The following is a 23694-nucleotide window of genomic DNA, read 5'->3' as shown; positions in this document are numbered from 1 at the left end:
AATGAAGGGAATTTTAAGGATCGGTGGGAAGCAGGAAACTACGTCTGCAGAATAAAGGCGAGAGGAAAGGACGGAAAAATGGCTGGGATGGAAAGGACGGAAAAAGGCAGAGTTGGAGAGAAGGGAAAAACAAAGGAAGGAAGGAAGAAGGACGAGGAAGGAAAAGAGGTGGTGGAAACAGTAGTGGAAAAGCATTATTTTAGAGACAGGGAAAAGTGTAAGGAGAAGGAAATAATAGAACATAGATACGGAAGAAACGAGAAAAAGAATGAGAGAACACAGAGTAGAAGTGAAGGAGGAGGGGGGGAGATGCATTTTCAGAAACAGATAAGGGTGAAAGGAGTCGAGAAGGCTTCATGTCCTAGAAGTGGGACAGGGGTAAAACTGTGATGGAATAGGGGGAGGACAAAAATGTATGAAACTGAAGGAAGAGGAATTACACTTGAAAGGAGGAGTGGACGAAGGAGGGAGATAAGGCAGAGAGATTTATAGAATTTCAGAGAGGTGAGGGAAGCAGAGAAGGTTTGGTAATAACACATAGGATGGTTATAAGTGAGGAGAAAAAAAAGTGGAGGGAAAGTTTTGAAAAGTGAAAGAAGAGGAATATGCTGTGACCCTTGGTACGATAGAGGAAAGGAAGACTTTAATAGCGATAAGAACAAGAAGAGAAACTGCATTTTTTTTTGTGTGTTAGTGATGGAAGAAGATATGGAGAGGGAGACTGATGATCGAGAAGGAAAAGGGAAGAATATAAGGAGTGATGAGGCAGGGCAAAGGAAAAATAAAAGAGGTGAAAGGAGCAGGGAGAGAAAATTCTATTAGTTTTGCCTGGATAGAAGACAAGGAGGCTGTGAATATAGATAAAAACATAGATGGTAGTAAGCTGTGAGTGTGAATTATGGCAAAACAAGGCAAGAGACACTGGAAAAGGAGCGTGGGGATAAGGACTGGAGAAGTATGAACTATCCGGCAGAACAGAAAGTTAACTCCAGTCCGATCCCGTATATTTTATTCTTGCTATTTGCTGAAGATTTAATTCTGCTTCAGTTAGTCTCTGACAATGAAAGGATGTATCTAACCCCTCCCTCTTGGAAAGTCCCCAAAGCTGAGCAAAATATCAGGAGGTAGGAAGAACAGAATAAGGATTACTTCCAGATAATATCAATAATAATATATACTGTCGGCATGAAAAGTCCTGTCGCCTCTCCTGCCTCTCTTCACTAACTCTGAAAACCAGTGTGGTGGACCTGTAGCAAACGATGCTTATGACACTGATCTGAGAGCATATGAGGTCATCAGTGCCGGCTGTTGTGGATCCAACACACAGATTTTCAAAGTGCATGGAGAGGAAAATAGGATAGGTGACAGGACTTTGATACCGACTCTACAAGTAACTGGTTAGCAATGGAACAAGTAGATGTAAAAATTTACGTTTAACAGAAAGTCTCACAAATCATTTATGTTACAGTCTACAGGGTTTCATGGAGTGCTAACTTTCCGAAACAAATTATCAACACCATCTCTCCTAAAATAACTGGATGGTGAGGATGTGAGGCCTAATCACAGTAATTACAGAGACTGCTTCTGCGATGATGCAACGATTATATCAAACCTTTCGATTTGGCGACATTTTACCTTATTCTTCCGTCCTCTAGACGATTTTTCTCAAATTGGAAACCTCTCTCCTAAGATGAACATAGTCGTGTGAACGTAGCAAGAATAGAATAAAATAATAATCTGCCAAAAGATGTAAGGGGTTAATTGCAGCAGTGAAGTGTTGGCCACAGTAATTCGTAAACACTTGTGGTTATCTTGTGGGTTTTTAACTGGTACTGGTCATTACTTTCATGTACAGAACGAAAGATAAAGAAAACAGCATTATTTAGAAATCCTCACGAATCTCAAAATATTATGATGCCTGCTAGAGACATAAATGTGGACATATTCCTTCAACATATTGTTCTGCTGCGGACAGTACAGTAATATCGTTCCACTTTCAAGTCCAACATTTACAGAACTCTTACCTGATATCTGCCTCCCCCAACGAAGATGGAGAAGGTATTGTATTCGCTCGTCCCTTCTGTCTATTTGTCTGTCTGTGGGCAAGATCTCTCAAAAAGGTTTCATAGGCTTTCCACGAAATTTTGGGGATCGGTGGGCAGCGGGTCAAGGAAGAGTTTACTAGATTTTGATGTGGATCCAGATCAGGAGACAGAAATAATTAAGAAATTTATATGGCGTCGACGGAAGTATGCGATCTCTGATTTTCAGCAACAGGACAGACCAAGAAAATAGAGTTTAGTGACTATGTGACGCCGTAAAAGTACTTGTCTGCTAGGAAAGAGGAATTACAGCAGTCAGTCTTACATTCTACTGGCGTTGGCTAGGGTATGGACTCTGTGCTTTCTAGTGTGAAAAGTGTGTATGCTCCAAAGATGACATTACGGAAATTCGAAAAGCATTGTTCACTGTTCTTTTTCGTTTATTTATGGTACTGAAGTGAATCATTATTTACGCCCAATGAAATACCTTATGGATCTTTAATACCTTCAATCGTTATGACCTGTTTTCATGTTCTATTCTACCCATTTGTAGACGCTTTTATTCAGTTCAAAAAGAACCTACGATGGTGAGGAGGATACTTAGCTAACCCCTCCACTTCTAAACGCCTCTGCTAAGTTGCATCAGATCGTCTAAACATAACATGAATAAAGTGAAAAATACATCCTCAGGCTGAATATGTTATTGGAAGTTATAGAACCATCAGGAAGTAGTGTCATAATTTAGACTCAATGCAGTGTTCAAGTAATATAAGAAATGTTTGAATGAAGTGGAGAGAGGTAAAGATGGAAGGGAGGAGGGTCTAAATCTACGTCACTTCTTTAACCATACAACCTGCCACCACCACAAAATCATCCCCTACCATCACTTAGCCACCTCATTCAACCACATATCATAATCACCACCAGACACGCATCTTCCAAACCTCTGACAATTTCTTCACATAATCAGACAACAAGCCACCACTACCCCGCTACCTACCTTGCTATAATTATCCTATACCGCTATTTAAGTACGTCACACACACACACACACACACACACACACACACACACACACACACACACACACACACACACACACACACACACACACACACCACAAAAACCAGCAACCAACTCTCACCTAACCCTTGGTAATTTGTGCACTTAAACACACAAATGGCCACTACTACTCCCACTACCAACACTGCCACAACCATTCTTCACAAACATGTAGCTGTCTAATTCTCTCAACAGCACACTATAATAATCACCACCAGTTATTCCTCATCCTAAGCTTCGTCCAGTGATGCACACGAACTATTCACAATTAATATGCAACCTATCATTACCACAGCCATCCTCTGTAACCCCTTAGCCACCTCTCTCTCTCTCTCTCTCTCTCTCTCACACACACACACACACACACACACACACACACACACACACACACACACACACACACACACACACACACACCAACGATTTCTCACCCAAGCCTCCATCACATCGTCCACTTAACCACACAGCAGTCCACCACCACCACCGCCACCGCCGCCACCTGGATGGATGGATGGCTTTTCAGATTCGTATCATCAATATCAGTAAATAAGTCATTACACGGAACCTACGGCGCTGCGAACTCGGCCCATCCATCAAGGGGTGAGCCGAGCGGAACACCATTGCCGAGTGTGTGTGGGTGAAGCTAGAGAGAGAGAGAGTAGGGGAGGGAGAGGGTGGAGGGGAGTGGAAAGGGTGACTAGGAGAGGGAAGGATGAAAGGAGAGGTGGCTGGGAAAGGGAAGGGTGAGTGGAGAGAGGCCAGGGTGAAAAAGGAGAGTGCAGATGTCGCAAGCAAGTGACTGATTCTGAAAGGGTGAGCGTTGTGTGTAGATCAGGGGTTCCCAACCTAGGGTAAATTACCCCAAGTGGGGTAATTTGGTCTTTTGTGAAGGGTAATGGGGGAGGTAACAAAAAAAAAAAAATCTAAAAATCATACCAGTTATGATAGACTTTCAGACCTATACTAAAATTCAGAGATGAATGTTTAAAGTCATGTTTATTTGGTATCAGTGTTAATAATAAAAATAAATTACTCCTTGCAATAACTCTCTTGGTTTTAGCCTAACCTTTAATTAAGTCCTACATTCAAACTAAAATCTAGGCATCAAAATGTTCAGCAGCTAAAATGCAATTGTGGAAACATAAGCAATGAGGGGTAATGAGTGAAGGGAGATGTGGAAAATGGGGTAATGGGTAAATAAAGGTTGGGAACCCCTGGTGTAGATGAAGTGAGCGGTGTGACCGTACGATAGGCGAAGGTGGGAGGGGCGTTAGGGGTAGGAAGAGGGTGAAGGGAGGAGGGAATGGTGAGACTGAGAATGGACGCTTATACTGTCATAACTGGATGACCAACTCTAGATGACTGAAATGCTGAGGGATAAGAATAGACTCGAAAGGTTGATTAGGTATGACTGCATGATGGGTGAGGCTAGTGAGTATGGAGACTGGTGGAAGTGAGAGGCTGAAAGGCAAAGGGAACAGCTAGAAGGAGAATGGTGGTTCTGCAGGCTGAATGATGCATGGAGGGTGAGAGATGTCTGTGTGGAGTGATTGAGGGATACCATTGTGAGATTGATGAAGTTAGTAAGGAAGAATGAAGGGAAAACTCATATACAGGAAAGTGTCTCGTGATGTGGCTAGGTATACTTATTTGCACGGGAAACTTCGCAGAGTGAGAGGTGGAAGACAGTTGGATGAGATCTGGATGGAGCTAGTGAGGAAGGAAAGAGATGACGGAAAGGTATTGACTGGCGTAATAGGATAAACAATGCTTGATGTGTGAATGTTGGATGTAAGATAAGATGAGAGAGGATGAAATGTGGATAAGTTGTGAGTTTGTGATGAGAGCTGCTCGGTGGGGAGGAAAGGGGAGGATGTAAATCAAGCTCTTCTGGGTGCTGAGTGAATGTTGGATAAGGAGTTTGTTAAAGAAGGTAAAAACTGGAGAAAGAACGGGTGTAGTATGAGAGAGGTGAAGGAGGCTATGAAAAAAAGAAAAGAGGCGCTTAGAAAATGAACGTTAAATGTAAATTGGAGTGATTGGATATTTTTCTATTAAGCTTTTCTTTTTTTTATTGGCCTACCTTGCACATTACACTAAGCATTTGTTTCTATGGCCAGTGACAATACACGTCTTCATCTGTTCTCAGCTATGCTAATTTCGTCTTTACAAACCAATGGAAAAAAACTAATGAGAACGCTCTGGCAATAAGATATATCAGTGGCCCTTACACTCTCATATTCCTTCTTGTTTAGCAGTTCCAGTGTACTCCCTGAAAGTTTATTGTTTATTCTGAGAGTTTCCTGTCTCCTACTCCTAATACTACTTCACTTACAGTTCACGTGAGATTACGAGTGGATGGACGACAGTATGATTAAAACTTCCCTCACAATGGAAAAGTCAATCCCCAGTTCTTGACGATAATTTCTGATGCATATGAAGAAAGAACAATACGGCCTCTCTATATCGTTATTGATTTTGCTGTCCAGTGTAAGGTGTAGGCTGCTCGAATCTAATAACGAAGTGTTGTATAAATAACGTCTAATACTGGGGGCTTGCCTTCTCTCCCTAATTAGTGTTTAAACTCTTTCAGTACTATGAAGTGATTTGTAATTCAACCTTGTTACTGTCAGATGAGTTTATTCACCTTAGGAAAGATACCTTGTAGTGATGAGTGAGAGAAACAGCATTCTTTAATAGTTTCAATGTGAGATTTTTTCCTAAGTCAAATAGATACATCTGACGATGGAATAAAATAAGATTTAAAAGACGCCGTCGTAACGATGAGGCCATGAAGTAAATATAATCAGTAACACTATTTAAAGCACCAGCTGCACCAAGTCTCAGGTGAAGTAATCTAGCAGATGATCCTGTAGCTGGGTGTGTGTGCTGTTGTGCCCCCTGTGCCCTCCATACTCGTACAGGCTCTGCTCGTACGCGTTGTTGGCCGCATCCACCTGCCTGATGAGGTCTCGTGTGGGCACCAGCACAGGCACGTGTTGGGGCTTCAGGGGACTGAGGACAAGGGCAGGAGAGAAATAGAGGAATAGTTGTTTCAGCAAATCATTTTTTTCCCCACTGTCTGAATAAGAATGAAAGTAATCGTGAGCACACTGTATTCCTTTTTATTATTATTATTATTATGATTATTATGATTATTATTTGTTTTAATTATTATTGTTTTATTATTATTAATATTATTATTATTATTATTATTATTATTAATATCATTATTATTATTTTTCCTTGGGAGAGATATTTTACGGTTTTTCCAGGCTTTGATTCCTTCGTTACGTAATACGCATAATTTTTTACACCAAGATAAATAACCCTCTCCAATCCCTCTCTTCGTGCTTTAAAGTCTCTCTCCAAACCAACCGGGTTATCTCAAACTGCAGGAACCGACAAATTTCTCAGCTTTTTTTCTTTTTTCTACTTGCACTGTGATATTCCTCTCATAAATCAATTCAAATCTCCCCTTTTACACTCCTGCCTTGCCATTTCCTCCCCTTCCCTCTCCAGACTCCCTCCTTACCCCTCCCTTTTTCTCCAAACCTCTGAAAAGCCCTTCCTTGTCTTTCTTCCCCTTGCAAACTTTCGCCTTTCATCTCGAAGCCTTCTCGATCCTCTTCCCTCTTCTTGTTCCCTCTCCCTCCCTTTTCAGAGTTCATTCCAGATCCTCTCCTTCCCCTTTCTTCACTCTCAAAACCCCTTTCTTTCCTGTTAATTTTTCTTCAGACTCTATCCTTCCCTGTTCTTTCTTCTCCTTGTCTTCACCAAGCCCCTTTCTTTCCTCCCCAAATTCCCTTCTTCCTTCTCCAACACTCTACACATCCTCGTCCTCCTCCTTCTTCTCTGTAAACCCTCTCCAAAACTCTTCTTGTCTCCTCTTCGTTCTCCCCACTTCCCCGTTCTGCAAACCTCTACCCATCTTCTGCTCTCTCCATCCTTCTGCGAACCTTCTTCTTCCCCCTTCATCCCTCTTTAACTTCTCCTTCCCTCTCCATGCCTCTGCAAACCTCCTCCTTTCCTCCTCCCCCCTCTCCAACCCTCTCTTTCACTCTCCACACCTACCAGAACATCTCAGACAGGGGGCAGCCCACGATATAGAAAAGTCGCCCCTTCAGCCTCAGCCTCATGACGCCCCTGAAGATTTCGCGAGTGTCCCAGTAGTAGGTCCTGGTGGCCTGGGGGAGAGGGAGGTAAATGCAGTCAAATGTTAGAGCTTTTTTTATCACCTAATGGAACTGGGTCATTTCCACAATTTGAAACACAAATCGTGGTTACATGAACTTCGATAAGCGTCACATGTGAAGAAGGAACGGCTCTTCAAGATTAGTTTTTTTATTTATTTTTTTTTTAGCTTGACATTGCTGAGCCCCTCCCTCAACTTAAATAGTAAGTCGTGGCTGCATAAAATTCGGTGAGCCCTTGTTACAAGAAGGAATGAATCTCCTTGTTTACTAGTCAGATCTACTCTCCATTCTTTCAGCATTTGACCATCATATGAAGTGAGTTGGGCTATGGATTTTTATCAGTTAAAAAAAAAAAAAATCGATGGTTAAGAATTGTGAACACTCATAAAGGTCATTCTGTCGAGGCTACCCCTCACAGAACGAAATCCCAAGCATTAGGTAGCTAGACAGATAAAGACACGTAGATAGAAAAATGTAATGAAAGAAAGACAGACAGACAGACAGATAGATAGATAGGTAGATAGATGGATAGATAGATATATAGTAAATAGATAAGACAAAGGAAGATACACTGAAGAGATATGATGAACAACTGCTGAAAATAATGAATACTGTCTAGCGTAGAGTTACATTTTCTGGATTTGCTTGTCACCTACAGTATTACCAAGTTCATTTCTATTTTCTGGATTTACTTGTCACAGTTACTAAGTTCACATCCATATGCACAGTTGATCAAAAACTCTCAGTGCACATTTAGCGTGAAACAATCTAACACCCTGAACGATGACTGCTGATACATACCCGATGATGTAATTCCACGTTGGTAACCTGCATTGATGAAAATGCCATACATCGGTTGCTTGTGACCTTTCCTTTTGGTTATTGTTATTAGTCATATGCAGAGGATATTGAATTAATTTTTCCTGGTTTTCGCAGGCTATATGGGTCATTTCGGAGACCATTGGCCCCCTCTTGTGCGCGATACTTTTCTTTTGATCGACTGAGCAACTTTACTCTCCGTCAACAAATCCAGACAGTAACGCCTTCAATTTTGGTCATTTCTGGATAGTATGGTAGGCGTATTTACTATTTCTATGATCGTTCTTATGTACGAATGCGTAGGATTTGGCTACGTTATCTTTTCTAGGGCAATAACAGAGCTAGTGAAGAAAATATTTACAGAAATTCTCTCGGAGTCAAGTCTTCCCTGTATTCTGTTCCAGCTGGCGCCAGATTATTGTATTCAGCTAAGAGTGAGTCACAGGAGACTGAGAGCAATAACACTATCTTCAGGAACCGTCTCATGCTTGGCACAATTCAGTATCCCCTTCCACTTGATTCTTTTATTCACCTGAGAAAAGCAGGAACCTGAGAACATGAAGAATTTACTCCTGATATGAAAACTCTGGCTGATCACACTGCCCTACCATCAAGAAGATCCTTATGCCAAAATATTCGTCGTTCCTCGTGCCCGCCCTGACGAAGGTGACGAAGGGACCGAGACGACCCTGGGGTAAGAAGTCCTCCTCCCTCGGGTCCGGCGCCACTACTTCAGCCCTCTGGATCTCCTCTCTCAAGGCGTTTATGTAGTTCTCCAGCAGGATTCTGAGGGGGAGGAGAATGGATGAATCGGACGAGGAAAAATGAAGCTAGTATTTTAAAGAGCTGAATCAGACGTGTTATATTTCAGCTATAACAGGAAGAGTTTGTTATTGAGCTACGTTGATATCTCGCTACAGCTCCACGGCGTAAAGAAGCCTAATTTTACCCTATGATGTTTTTAAGCTTGGTGTTGGAGGTCGTAGGAGAGAGGACGTGGTTTTCACAGAGTTGCTGTTCAAATTTTAACCAAACCTGACCTAATCTAACCTCCCCCAAGAGCGTAATGTTGGTGGAGGTGGTGGAAAGGACACGGCAGTATCATGGGCGCTCGTGTCCTATCTAACCTAACCCAACCTAACTTAGCTTAACCTTACCCACCCCTTCATGTTAGAGAGCGTGGTGCTGGAGGTCGTAGTGGAGAGGATTCGGCTGTAGTAGAGGTGCTGCTCGAAGCCGTCCACGTGAGCCCCTGCGTTGCCGGCGTGCAAGGTGCGGGACACTTCGGGGGACACCACGTCACGCCCACGCTGGGACCACGCCCGCATCAGGTACCAGTCCCAGTCACCAGGCTGAGGGGAAGGGAGGGGAGAGGTCGATTTAGAGGAAAGGAGGGACGATAATGTGCTAACAGGAAAAGGAGATTCGAAAGATTATTACAGTTAGGAAAATCCGTAAGATTATGACAGAAGGTATAACAGTAAAAATAACCATTTCAAAAAAAGCAAATCCAGTGATGCGAGTGCAGAAAAGAAACCCCGAAAATTATCACTCAAAAAGAAATACGAAAAGTTTTTACCAGAAAGTAGAAGGCGATAAAGAATGTGAAAAGTGATTAAAGGAAAACAGATAAGGTGACCACAACAAGATTTTTCCTTGCTGACGACTTTAATTCTTGTGACCCGTTTATTATGATTACATCCTTTGTATTTTTTTTTTTTTAATACAACTTGAAACTGTCAAGCTCAGGAGTGCCCCATATCTAACTCTTACAGTCGAAAAGTTTGAAGATAATAAGAACTTTTCAAAGACGACATCATCGTATTCGTATTCGTTTTGAAAGGCTCCAACCTGCTTGCTTGCGTCGGCCTTGGTCTCCTAATGGCGGCTCTCCACGTCGCTTGATCTCTAGGAGTCTCCCTGTTCAGTCCCTTATTTGTGAGGTCACGCTCAGTAACTTCATCTTAGGTCTTTTTCGGCTTACTTCTCTCAACCCTACCCCTAAAGTTAACATTTCTCATTTTCTGCACCCAATTGTCATCCCCCATCCTCTTCACATGCCCAAACCACCTCAATCTATCCCTCCTCATCACAACACCAATACACTCCAGTCCTATCATACCTCTTTACTTTCTTTTTATATATCAAAAATTAACAAAAATATGTCAGAGTAGAGATGCTCTGACGTCATCGATAAAAATCGATAAAAAATCTCTCTCCTCGTTACTTTTATCGGCGTTTATCGATGACGTCATCATATTAAAAGAAATAAAAATACTCTGCCAGAGCATTTCTGCCTTGGCATTCTTTTGTTAATTTTTTATATAAAAAAGAAAGAAAAACGTTTGCTTGATGTAAATTTTGGGCTACTTCTTTCTACGTAAAATAAACTATAATACATGTAGCCGTCTTTCAAATGTGTGTGTTAAGGCTTGCCTACAATGGTGGGGTTAAAATATGATGTACTTGGTATTATCTTCATCCTTTTCCTCATAATGATAAATGTAACCCTATGTTTCAGTTGTAGGATGAGTGTGTAGGATCCGTGCACAAAAAAAAAAAAAAAAACTAAAACAAAAATGTAAAGGCATCATTAGAGAGCCTGGCTAAGTGGACTACACATCCATTTTGTTGTCGGCTGAAGCAATCCATTTCTCGACTCTCCAACAGTCATACGTCTTCCACACCCTGTTTCACTTGGATCAGTACACTTGTAAAATATACACTTAGCGGAAGGGGAGCCGGTCATATGCTAAATATAACCTTCCAACGACAGAGAGCACAAATTGTTAACATGTCTGAAATTCTGAAAGCTTTCGTGGAGCCTCTTCGCAACAACAAGTAATTGGTGGTAGGCGGTGGCAACCATCATACACTCACTTGATGTAGTGCTACCTACTTTTCCTTCACCTTTATCATTCTTTTTCTGTTTCTACCTTCATCTCTTCCTATTTCTCCCATTTTTCCTGTCCTTTTTTATTACTCTTCTTTCCTTTTCAAGTAGCTTTACACTGAGTGACAAACCTAATGGTTTTTTGTATGCCAGGAAATCATTTACAACCGTGGTTGGTAACCATATAACCAACCCATACGTGTCAACAAGTGGGTTGGCGAAAGGTTAGGGCCTCTCCCCGTAAAGCAAATTTGGCGTCTGGTTATAAATAGGTAGACAGAAGTATTAAACGGCAAGGTTCCGAACGTCCAGATAGAACTAAATAATCTGCATCTGTATCAGCCCATGTGTTGTCCACTGTAAAACTGTACCTTACGAGGGAGACTGACAGGCAGAATTTACCCTTCCTCGTGTCGGCAAAGTACAAGTATGATTCGATCAGCAGTGGAAGGAAATAAACGGAAGACGAAGTGCTGCCATGGCTATATTCGTGTTTGTGTAAATCTGCATAACTTGGGTCATTAGCAGGTAATATAAATCTTCGCCTACTCGTTCCATTGGGTCTGCTTCCCGTTTAGGGCATCTCCGTCAGCCTCCTGTCTGGTGCATCATATATATAAGGAGAAGTATCTATGGCCGGAGAAATATATTAAACCTCTCTCTGTATATAAATTTTAGTCTGCAGAAGAAAGTGAGATGCAGAAGAGCTGAAAAATATTTAAACTTTTTTCCCTGATTGTACACTAGCTCTAAAAAGTATCATACAGGTCTCCGATGACATCCGAAATTATTAATGGAGCTCATGGTGTCCCACAGGATTAATATATTATCATCTGATTACTGTGGGAAAACAATACTGACTAGAAAATGTCCCAAGAATCTGATATAATGCTTCCTCAGTAAAAGCAAGTTTGCCAGTGTGGTGTGAAATCATCAACCATTTTGCACTAACCATCGTCTGTGGTGTCGGCTTGTCTCCCGCAAAGTGTGTACCGTTACTTTTTGGAGCAAGAATACAGTTAGCCACAGTTCGACACCATCCGTATGAAGTGGAGCTCTAACTACAATTTTTAATATTGATGCATCACAGTTACCTGGCCATTTCGTGAAAAGTTTGACAAATCTGTTCGTTCATGTTACTGTTTTATGTTAAGCTGTTCGTTCATGTTACTGTTTTATGTTAAGGTTGTGTGTACCAGATGCCAGGCCTCATCTACTGCATACACGGATGTAGTCCTAGGTTCATAATCGCATGTAGTCAACGGTACATTACATACAAAAAGTCACTTGCCCCCAGCGGTATCCAGTTAACGATGACCTGCCTGGCGTAGCTGCGGGTCACCATCCAGCCGTACATGGGAAAACCCTCGGACCGCAGCAGCCGTGTAGGGTCCAAGGCGGTGCTGGGGAGGCTGTTGCTGTTGAAGGCGTTGATGCAGAAGACGGTGGGGTCGTGGTCCAGCACCCACGCCGCCTGGTGGAAGAAGCTGCTCTGTGCGGGGAGGCCACCCACCATGTGATTATCACCCTCTAACACAGCACGTTACTCAGCTCTTGTTACCAAAAAATTATATTAATCTCAAGGACAAGTTTTTGAATTCGAAGGTTGAAAATAGCTCTCACTAACCCCTCTCAGTGCTTTACGTCCTATCGTATTGAAATGACATCGACTGGAGTTAGCAAGAACAAGCTAGTACCTCAGCATAGTGAAGTAGTTATTTATGATCAACAAGCTGTAATTATCTGGGATCTTAATAGCTACAGAAGAATGGTGACAGTGTTGCTGCAGACCTCATTTGCTGTATAAATTCTGTATTTAGCGTAGGCTTTGACTCTGACCTGTAGAAGTCCGATGACAGAATAGGGCTGTTCTAGATCAAGATAGCATTGGTGGGATGTGAGGACAAAGCAGGCTGCGAAAATGGAACTACCAGTGCTCCAAGTGAAAGGAGACAAACACTGATTCAGAAAGCACTCAAGTCCCTAGAATTCTATCTACACCTCACAGGCGTAACCATCTGTACACATGCAGAGGTGTTTTACATTACTAATGCGCTTCTCATTACCAGACACACGCTCTTTTTTTAATTCTGTCTTAAGCACACAATTTGATACTGACCTGAAGAAGTCTGGTGACAGGATAAGGTCGTCCTCGAGTACAATGGCCTTGTTGGCTTGTGGGAAGCGAGTGAAGACGGTGTAGAGAGCGAAGCGAACGTTGGCGTTGGTGCGGTTGCTGGCGATGCCCTGCGGCCGATGAGCCACCGCCGCCACGCCCAGCACCCGCGACAGCATCATGCTCTCACTAACACCACCGTCAACCACCACCGTTACCGAAGCCTCACCGCCACCAGGGATCGTGAATAGGTTCCTCACTAACCTGTTGGGACCGTTTCACCTTCAGCATACTCTCGTCAGCGTGAACCCTGCTAGGTCCTGCTTGATTGGTAAGAGAAGTAATTAACAAGTGTTCCTTGAGACTACGAAAGAAGGAAAGAATAATGGATTTTCACCAAGCCATAGTATGGCTATATGGAACTATAGGAGCAGAGAGAAAATAAAGGCCAGAAGAAACACGGAATAATCATGAAGAGAGTTTGAACAGAAGAGCAGCAGAGGACAGTAAGATGGGAAAGACTGGAATCAAAACGGTCCCTTTTTGTCGCCTCTTACGACAAGCAGGGATACTGGGAAAGTATTCTTTCCACTCCTCCCCAGGCGGGATTGAGACTACGAAGCACAACCACCAGCATCCAAAATCTAGGTCTCTCTCTCACTTCTAGGTGCGAACAATCTGGGATAAAGAAATTTTGGCGAAAGGTTCCACGGACATCCAGAAAATCAAACCCAGGACCTTTCAATTATGAACCGAATATTTGTATTTACACCACCCCATCTATTTTCCCACGCTGATTTAGGAAAAGAATGCATTGTTATTGCTTCGTTTCGCTACAAAACTACTTGTCTTTCACGGGAATAAAGTGCATTTAATAGGAATGCTAGTATGTTCAGTAAGCGGCAAAAAAGACAAACAGTGGACGTAAGGCTGCGACGTGACTAACCTGTAGAGATGCTGAGGTTTGTTGGCTGTCACTATCACCACAGGGATGCCCTCAGTCGACACCAACCGCTCCTACATAAACACGACCTATTACCATCATTTTTACATAACTAATCCGTGATATCCTAACATAGGAACACTGTAGCCTGCAATGAAAAATACTATAGAAAGCTGCCTCCCATTGTTTTTCTTACTGTTGCTGATTTATACTGATTTATACTGAAATGAAACCCCTGTACGCATAACCCAAATAACTTCCGTTGAATGACCAAACTATATCTCATACGTGAGTTGCTCATGTACTGCTTTTTACTCTTATGGCATAATGTATTACATTAAAAAAAATTCATTTATGAAGGTGCAATAAGGGCTGGAATGAGAATAATGTTGGTGAATTTCAAATGCTTGACGTAAGAGTCCAGAAAAAAAAAAAAAAAAAAATAGGATTTAGCGTGAAGATGATGATAATAATGACGACAATGATGTGTGTGTGTGTGTGGGGGGGTGTAGTTGTGGGTATGGGTGTCGGTATGGGTGTGGGTGTGTGTGGTGCCTACCTGCTGGTACCTCGCTGCTGGGGTGAAGGGTTGGTCACACCTACACAAATCACCGTAACCCTCGTACCGCCTGCAGAACGCTGCCTGCTCCGCTAACGCAGGGTCCTCATGCCACGTGCACCAGTAGTCTGAACAGCATTTACAGTACATCATCACCATCATCATCATAATTATCATCATCATTATCATCCTGACATTTCCTCCACCAAAGGACAGACTGCGATAGGATCCGGAAATCAGGGAGTCCAACAGCATATCCAGCGGGATGGGACTCACACGGCTTTTCTGTCTTGTCTCTGACTCCTGGATTAGTTGCCTAGTTATAGCTTGCCCTGTAACAAGCAGCCTCAACATGTCCGACAGGTCTGTTGCTATTTCATTTCCAGCGTACCCCTCTGTACTCCGAACACATCAGACTCCTGGTTTCACCTCATGGGCCTAGCCATTTTCATATTTATTTGTATTTTTTTAATCTCTTTATAAACGTGCTTCCCATACACCTGCCAGATAAAGTCAGTCCGTTTCAAAATTCCTTGATCTGTGCTGCGAGTAGGTAAACAAACTTTTCTGACTGGGTGTCATGTATTCCTTCAGCGTTGTCTGGAGAATAACTACTTGCAACTTATTATCCTTTGGTTCCTGTTGTGAAAATCTGGACAGAGTGCCTTCTAACGGAGTATCACGTGTCCTTTCTATGTCGTCTGGGGAATATTTACGTTAGTGGTTTCTTGTATGTTAATAAGAATAAAAAGATTCCTGAATGAGGTACGCAAATAAAGGTACAGTTGAAATTGGAATAATGTTTTATTTTCCGACAGCCGTTAGTATTGCAGTATTACAGTTTGGAATGGGACTAAGAGCGTTGGGGTGATTTTTGTTTTCTCTCTCTCTCTCTCTCTCTCTCTCTCTCTCTCTCTCTCTCTCTCTCTCTCTAATATTATTTTGTTTTCTTGACTGGTGACTTAGGTGGAGTGGTTTTTACTTCAGCATCACTTACGTTAGCATTGATCCTTGCTCTAGGTTGTGCCTAGGTTAACATTAACACTTTTTGCTTCTTGTTCATCATGTTCCTTACTTTTTTGTACAGGAGGGTAAATGGCTGAACACTTAGTCACTGCATCAAGTCTCAGCTGTTGATAAGAAAAGTTTTTTGGTTTGAAATTCGTTCACTACTCCTTCATAAAGCTCATCAACTTGTCATGAAAACATCTCCATTGCCAAGTGTTGCAGACACGAAAATACACACACACACACACACACACACACACACACACACACACACACACACACACACACACACACACACACACACACACACACACACAAATCTATCTACCCTCCACCCCCACCCCCCACACAGACAAAAACAGACACAGACACACACACATGCATGTTCGCAAGCACATACACACACATACACAGACTAACACACAAAACTCACGGGCCTTACCATCATCAGTGGGTCTGGGCAGCGAGGTAGTGAGTGTGAGGAGTGCGTCTGGTCCGTGCGTCCACGAGTGCGTGCTGGCCACTTCACCCACACACCCACGCCCTTTCCTGGCCACCCCCACCCACGCCTCCCCTGAAACCACCCTCGACTGCCACAGGAAGCCCAGGGACCCCAGTGCCTCGCTTCCCGTCTCACCCATGAACAGCGCCCACTCCGGCTGCGGCAGGAGAACACGCATAGGGGAACAATTATACCCAGAAGAGGTAATGGCTATGCTGCCGTAGCACAGATTATTTAGGCCACAGGAGACCACCCTACGTCCCTGCAAGTATTTGGATAACAGAAAATCCTCCAGCCATTTCTTAGGTTTCACCCTTCTGACCTGCTACCTCCGTCAGCAGTGCCACCAAACCTTCTGTTAATATTTACCTACATATGGAGACTGTGTTTACTGAGAAGATTCAACATTTACAATCCGGCTGATGAATGTTTTAATTAATCTAAGTTAGGAATATGATGAGGTAAACCAAAACAGGAAAGGAAAGAAGACTCCCCTTTCCATATTAACACTTCCAGTATGATGACTACTTTTGTAACCTCGCCACCCCTGGCCGAATTTTCTTACATTAGGAAATCTCTCTCTCTCTCTCTCTCTCTCTCTCTCTCTCTCTCTCTCTCTCTCTCTCTCTCTCTCTCTCTCTAATTGTTAGAAAAAAAAATTGAAAAGTTGAGATCCTGCAAAACTTGTGCCTGCTAAAGACTACTGAAGAAGTAAGCAAGCCAAATTTAAGTTTCGTTAAGACACATAGCAGTTAAAAGACTGGAGATCGTAGGCACTGGGAAAGACGACTTGACAGAGACAGTTGCGAGGCTTACCAACTGTATACATGAAGGACAGAGAGTACCTGCTAACTCTCAAAATTGAGACGATAGTAAAGGAGTGATAATGGATAGTTAGGCGGGTGCTGCGCGTTTCCAAAATAGGGGAGGAGTATAAGCAAAGGCATTTCAGCTTACCACAGCAGCTATGAGGAGGAGGCGGCCTGGTTGGATGGCGTGTACAGCAGCGGCCAAATCCTTGTGTTCCGCTGGCTGGTACGTAAGGAACCTCTGCTTGTATCTGGGTGAAGAAGTTGTAGAAGTATAGAAACACCCTCATTTAGATTACTCAGTGTTTATCTTATGCTTAGTGCCATTAGACTGTTTTATTCAGATTAGGAGAGACTATTGTAATGCTTATCTTATGCTTAGTGCCATTAGACTGCTTTATTCAGCTTAGGGGAGACTGTTCAAGCAAATATTTTTATACTGTTTTCTGTAACTTGGGGGAGGCTGTTCGATATTTGATGGTTTGATTGTTCTCCTTAGCTCTGGAGAGGCTGTTCGAATTGGAATTGTTAGACTATTTTGTTTAGCTCAGAAGAGTCTATTCAAGTTGGAAGCGTTAGATACAGTAAAAGTACCAAACTCTTCGCTACCAAGTGGTTCTGCTAAACTGAATAAAATTATATGATAGCAGCAATACATGCTACAAATCTCCTTGGTAGTTGTATGATTGAAGATAAGCGCATACTCTAACAACATAATTCACAACTTAAGTTCAAGAAAGTCTTTGAATATGGTACATTTAACTTGCCCAGAAATAGACATCTCTTCATCTTGAATGTCATGCCTTAACAATATCGTGAATAAACTGTTAAAGGAAGAATATTTTGGCCAAGTTAAAGTCAAAAACTATACCTGAGTCTCCCTGTCCTCATGTCCACTGCCACCAGATGCACGCCGGAATGAGGCCAGTGTAGACCATTGCGACTCACACCCCCTGCTGCTTCATACACCTGTACCAGAATGACGCAGAAGTATAGGATAAGGGAGCGAGGGGAGATCGTGCACAGACCTAATAAGATGATGCTCAGACTTGGGAGAATGGCATAGACACGTAAGATGAGAACGAGACTACGAGAGGGAAGTTTGCACGACACCTACGCGCATTACACGTGCACATAAGGTGAAGCGATGACGGGGGAGCTCGCACAGACCTAACGAGAAGAATGCGCAGACCCGTACGAGAGTGACATAAACACATAAGACGAGGGAACATGAAGAGAGCTTGCGCAGATCTAAGAGGATGACACAGACGCATGAGGGACAGAGAGGGCAGCTTGCACAGACCTAACGAGATGATACTCTCCTGACCCCATTATTACAATCACGTATCGTTTAACTGTATTCTAGCTGCAAACAGACAATTTTTTTTCTAGTAAGGAAGGACCTCGACAAGTGAAAGAGCTAATTAGGGCTATATCTAACTCCCTTCCTTCGAAAATTCTATCTTAACCCTAATTAAAATGATCTGGGTATAGCAAGAATAAAATAGCAAAAACACCTCAAGTAGTGAAAGCGTTAATAAAAGCTATAAATAACTCCCTCTAGTTTGAAAATTCTATACTAACCTGGAAAACAGAATGTATTTTAGAGCTTGAAAAAATAGAAAATATGTGACCTGACTGAAATTGTTAAAAAAATAGTCATTGATACCGTTTTGAATAAGGCTTTCTTCTGTAGCTGTGGGCGTTCTTCTCGTTCAGAGCGACTCAGGAAGAAGCAGAAACAGAGGGAGGGAGCCAGCACTCACCACCTGATTATTGATGACCATGGTGAGGTTGGCGGGGCTGACTTGAATGGTGACCTCTAGCCGGGTGTCAGGGTCATCTGGGGTCAGGTCACCAGGGCAAGGATGGGGGCAGAGGTCAGGTGAGAAATTAGGAGGAATATGCTGTCACTAATTATATTACAGTATATTACCGTATACGCACACAGCTTCTCAGATAGATTTACGCACCAAGATACAGTCATAAACACACACACACATTCGTACACGGCAATCCATTCATTCATCGTCCTAGACACAACACTGAGATTATATAATTTTTGCTTTGTTTTTGTCGTCTCCAGATGGCTCTATTGAACTTGGGAGAGATTTGTTGTATTAATATGTGGTTAAATGAAGCACCTGAACCCTTGTGCTCGAAAAGACTCTCCTGAAATGAATAACGCCGCCAGGAATTAGCAACAATTACCTTTGGCATAGGTAATCCTGCTAAAGAAATTCAGTATTATTATGAGTCAGGAACTTTAGACGAATTAAGCGACTATTGACTGTGACCATAATAAAGCCATGAACTAAACTTTTCCTGTAAACACTTTAGAAGAGTGTTTTATTGTGTATTTATTTATTTATTACCTGTTTGCTATTTTAATTTACCTATATTTTTCTTTCTAAGGGCTACTCACCTAGACTTGAGGGTGGTGACATAGGCCTCAGAGACGGGTCCATCACTAACCGTTGGCAAGAAGAGAAGAGAAGAATGGTCATTAGTAGCTAGAGTGTGCGAGGACAGAAACATCATCATTAGAATCATCATCATCATCATCATCAGGGAGTAATGATAAATATGAGTATCAGTGAACAGGGTTTGTGAGGTTTTGTGTAGATAGCAGTGTGGGGCAGAAACAAAATAATTATAAGGAATTAAAAATCAACAGAAAGCAATAGGAACTGATAAATGATGAGACAGATAAACACATGAGTGATCAAAGTGTATTAATAACAGGTCCTACATAGGCACCAATGAGGGAGACGTACTGAAATAATTAACAGACAAATAAATAGTATGCCATAGCAATAAAAACACAAATAAGGAGAAAATCAATTAGTCCAGAGGATTCTATTTTTTTCCTGCTGGTTGAACAAGCTCCGTAAAAACACTGTGACTTACATATGAACCAGAGAGTTAAATAGATTCCGTATCAGTAAAGAAAATAATGAATAGAGAAACAGGCTAATAGATAACCAAAAAAGAGCCATTCATAGTTGTACATAAACACTACAGTATAAACTCTAGGACAGACACACCAGCCAAAAGATAAAGAATTGCCAGAATTACTTAAAAGCTATAGTCTTTTTACTGTAACTTGGCCTAAAATTGCCATCTCTCCACCTTGAATGCTGAGCAGTAACAAAAGATTAATATGAGAAAAGGTGCTACTCGCCAAATAGTGCTAGGGGATGGATAAAGAGCCGTAGTATCATGTTTCTTCCAGTAGACTCACCTGGGTAGTTCGTTCAAGCTAATATCAGACTATGTTGTTTAGCTGAGGAGACATTTTATTAGTACTGAACTACGTAAAATTAACTGCAAAGAGACGAAACCCTGGGCCAAGTTCGAGTAAAAATAGGATAACAATTCAACATTCTATACAAGTATTACTAAATACTTACATGCCAGGTACTCCCACGCCTTCTGTCCTTCTGCCACGTCAGGAGAGGCTAGGACAGGGACCCCCAGTAGCATACACAGAGCCAGTGGTAGTGTTATTGATAGTGACATTCGTAGTGGTAGTGATGGTGGTAGTGGTAGTGGTAATAGGTGTAGTGTGGGTGTGGATAAGACAGGGGGCCCAAATAGGAGAGACATTATCAGTAACAGGAGTAACAGTGGTGGTGATAATAGTAGTCTGGGTGCGGGTAATGCAAGGCCCCTTGATATGAGTGATAGTGGCAGAAGTAGTAGTGGTGATAACAGTAGAGGTAGTAGTAGTCTGAACGGGGGTGAGCCAGGGTGCTCTCTTTCCTCCCTCGTGGTGGTGTTGGGGTGAGGTGAGGTATGGAGGCAGGACGAGGAAGAAAGGATGAGAGATGAATAAACTGGCATGATGGCAGGCTTAATAATGTTATATAGTGTGTTTAAAGCAGCGAAGGAATTAATAGAGATTGATTTTAACCCAAACAGTGCTACGGATTCTCTCAAGTGAAGAAACTCGTCCGATATTAGTTCTAAAAAGAGTACCAAAGTTAATTCATGGCACAGTAAAGTTAATATATAGTTAAATCTAAACTCTCTCATTGGTAGGATTCCTCCCAGATGAACAAAACCATCAGAATTTAACTTGGATAAGATACCACAAAGCTTCCATTGCAGCGAAGTGAATAACAACAATTGCTTTTGAATATTTAGTTCCGAGGACTTCTCAGCTGAACAGATCTTCCATTTCTAGCCCAAATATGATAATAAAGTACGAGAAATTTCCCCAGAGAGGCAAAACTGTCATGCGATCGTCTAAATAAATACCAAGACACAAAGTAGGGTTGTCGGTAAATACTGAAACACGAGAGGCCTCTCCTTAAATAAATAATTTTGTCTTTTAGTGGTTAGCATACAACAGCTGGGAATTCTTGTGTGAAAAAGAAATCAGTCAAAGAGAAGCCACTCGTTAGACAAATAAAATCGTCTGTTATTACTCACAACACAAAAGCTAAGATTTCTAGCACAATGAAAAGTTTAATCGAGAGTATTTTCAACCCTTAACCCTTTCAAAGTTTTCTATGGTTATTCTTGCGACCACCTGACGATTTAATCTAGATTTTAGGAAACCTTTTCAATGTGTAGGAGAATAATGGAGGCTGTTTCTAACCCCTTCACTGAGAGAGTATTCCCCGACTTTAAATAAAATCGTCTGGAGGAGCAGGATTAAAGTAACGAGAAGTCCTCGATGCGAATGGTGAAAACATGGGAAGCAACTCCTTATAGAAATAGTTTGTTGGTAGTGAAAATAAGTAACTTCCTTGCTTGGCGATGTGGGAAGTTACTAGACACCATCACATATCAACACTGACTCCCTTTGCCACACACACACACACACACACACACACACTGGAGAATTTTCAGCCAGTCTTTCCTCCAGTGAGTTTCCAGATGTCGTGAGATAGAGAGAAGGAGGTGAGGGGGACAAAGGAGAGAAGAGAAAAGACAAAGCAAAGAAAAGAACAGAGAAGAAATGAGAAGAGAAGAGATGAAGAAAAGAAAGAGAGGAGAAAAGAGGGATGGAGGATATGTGCTGGAAAGGTTTACAGTATATTCAGATAAGTTTCCAGATATTACAATTTGCGCTATATTCACCGTCATATAAAGTATCATCATCACCATCATCGTCACCATCATCACCGTCATCATCATCATCATCATCATCATCATCTTCGTCATCGTCGTCGTCGTCGTCGTTGTCGTTATAAGGTCTCTTCCATGCCTGCGTATCTAAAAAAATAAATAAATAAAAAAAATCGCACAAAGCCGTTAGCTTCGATTTGGAAATTTTTGTATTAGTCTGGCTCACGTGGGACGACTTTACTCAGCCACAGCATTATAAAGGCTAAAACTGTCATGCTGCTGCTGCTGTTGCTTTGTGGCTCCTGGCTCATCTGATACGTGAACCCGGTGGACTGCAGGTTTAAGTTCCTCTCGTACAGTCCACCATCCTCCTTCCGGGGGATAGGGAGTTGGCTAATAGTTTTCGTGACTAGGCAGTTGAGCCACCCGGTTACATCAGTGCCACCACATGAAGGCGTCTCCCTCTCTACCACTGTCAAGATAATTTTGGCTGATACTTAACCATTTGGCATTTTATTCGAGGTGACGACTGACGATTTCATTCATAACACACAAACCCACCTGAGGCAAAGGATAAGGCAATTCTTCAAGTCTCTCCATGCTGTATGATCTCTGAATGTAACCATTTATTTTGCATATTACACTTTAACATTATTTCATGGTATTAATATCATTTTAATATCGAAATAGTTTCCTCCAATAATTATAAAATGACGATACTGAAGTGATGCAGAATAAATCGCTAAAGAAAAGGTGTTGCGAAGCCTCCCATGCCCCCTAAAAATATGTCCCAAAACCTTAAGCCTTTCACTGGCAACTTTAGGTAGCGATGACCCTAAGGCGTGCTAGGTGAGGTGGCGGATATCTCACTGAAGATATTATAGAGTGCCTTTTTCCTGTTCTTTTTCCTCCCTTTTTCTTCATTCACTTTTCATTACCTATGCAGTGCTCTTTTTTATCGCTCTTCCTTGCTTCTTCTCTCTTACTTCCCCCCCTCGTCTTCATCCTCTACATCTTCTTATTCCTTCCTTTTCCGTCTGTTCCATCCTCTCTTTTCCGTGTCACTTCTATTATCTCTTCTTCCTTCTTCCCTTTTCTGTTACCTTCCTTACCTGGCGTAAATTCTCCCATGCATTCTTCTTCTCTTAATTCCTCTCTTCTTCTCTTCCTCTTCCCCACCAAGCTCACATTTCATTCCTCCTCTCTCTCTCTCTCTCTCTCTCTCTCTCTCTCTCTCTCTCTCTCTCTCTCTCTCTCTCTCTCTCTCTCTCTCTCTCTCTCTCTCTCTCTCTCTCTCTCTCTCTCTCTCTCATCTTCATCCTTCCCTCCCCTCTTCCTCATCCATATTGTACCCTTATCTCCCTATACTCCTTTCTCGTCATCCTTTTCTTCCCCATACTTCTCATCCTCATCGCCCTATTCCTCCTTCTTTCACCCCATCCTCCTCTTCTTCCCCTCCTATTTTCTTCCCATCCTCTGCACCATCCTGCCTCTTCTAAATTTAGCTTTTTTTCCCCTCATAACAACATCTTTTTATTATGTATTTTGTCAACGTCCTGGTCAATAAATTAGGACCTCTGCCACGGATGCAACTAAAAATAACTTCCGTCACCATATTCACCACGATGACGCTTTACTGGGTTTATTTTTGCTGCCCCCATACGAT

General features: G+C 42.1%; 2 protein-coding genes across 2 annotated transcripts in view; one reads left to right on the top strand and one right to left on the bottom strand.

The window, feature by feature from the left end:
• Nucleotides 1-5947: 5947 nt before the first annotated feature.
• On the bottom strand, nucleotides 5948-18736 carry LOC145399016 (protein O-linked-mannose beta-1,2-N-acetylglucosaminyltransferase 1-like). The gene is made up of 12 exons (XM_080271748.1): nucleotides 18716-18736; nucleotides 17821-17918; nucleotides 17098-17200; nucleotides 16072-16297; nucleotides 14631-14758; nucleotides 14075-14145; nucleotides 13132-13392; nucleotides 12304-12499; nucleotides 9281-9471; nucleotides 8728-8905; nucleotides 7179-7291; nucleotides 5948-6119 (listed from the first exon to the last, which is right to left on the bottom strand). The coding sequence occupies exons 1-12, from the start codon at nucleotides 18734-18736 to the stop codon at nucleotides 5948-5950; spliced, it is 1758 nt and encodes a 585-aa protein (XP_080127874.1).
• A 25-nt stretch (nucleotides 18737-18761) lies between these two features.
• LOC145399005 (protein O-linked-mannose beta-1,2-N-acetylglucosaminyltransferase 1-like) overlaps nucleotides 18762-23694 on the top strand; it is an 87884-nt gene continuing 82951 nt past the window's right edge. The window contains exons 1-2 of the mRNA XM_080271737.1: nucleotides 18762-18834; nucleotides 20370-20512. Coding sequence (XP_080127863.1) covers nucleotides 18762-18834; nucleotides 20370-20512 — 216 coding nt within the window. The remainder of the gene's footprint in view (nucleotides 18835-20369; nucleotides 20513-23694) is intronic.

Source organism: Coenobita brevimanus, chromosome 5, assembly GCF_032717465.1.
Source record: "Coenobita brevimanus isolate Jiangsu-jjx chromosome 5, ASM3271746v2, whole genome shotgun sequence".
Classification (NCBI taxonomy): domain Eukaryota; kingdom Metazoa; phylum Arthropoda; class Malacostraca; order Decapoda; family Coenobitidae; genus Coenobita; species Coenobita brevimanus.
Note: the sequence above shows the minus strand (reverse complement) of the source record. Positions and strands in the feature narration are given on the sequence as shown.

What these genes read in the sequence shown, in the direction of transcription:
- LOC145399016 (XM_080271748.1), bottom strand. Translation starts at nt 18,736, where the DNA reads ATGGTCATCAATAATCAGGTG. An exon ending in TGGTCATCAATAATCAGGTG is followed by an intron (nt 17,919 to 18,715) that starts GTGAGTGCTGGC and finishes ATTCTGGTACAG; the next exon opens with GTGTATGAAGCAGCAGGGGG. An exon ending in ATGAGGACAGGGAGACTCAG is followed by an intron (nt 17,201 to 17,820) that starts GTATAGTTTTTG and finishes TTCTTCACCCAG; the next exon opens with ATACAAGCAGAGGTTCCTTA.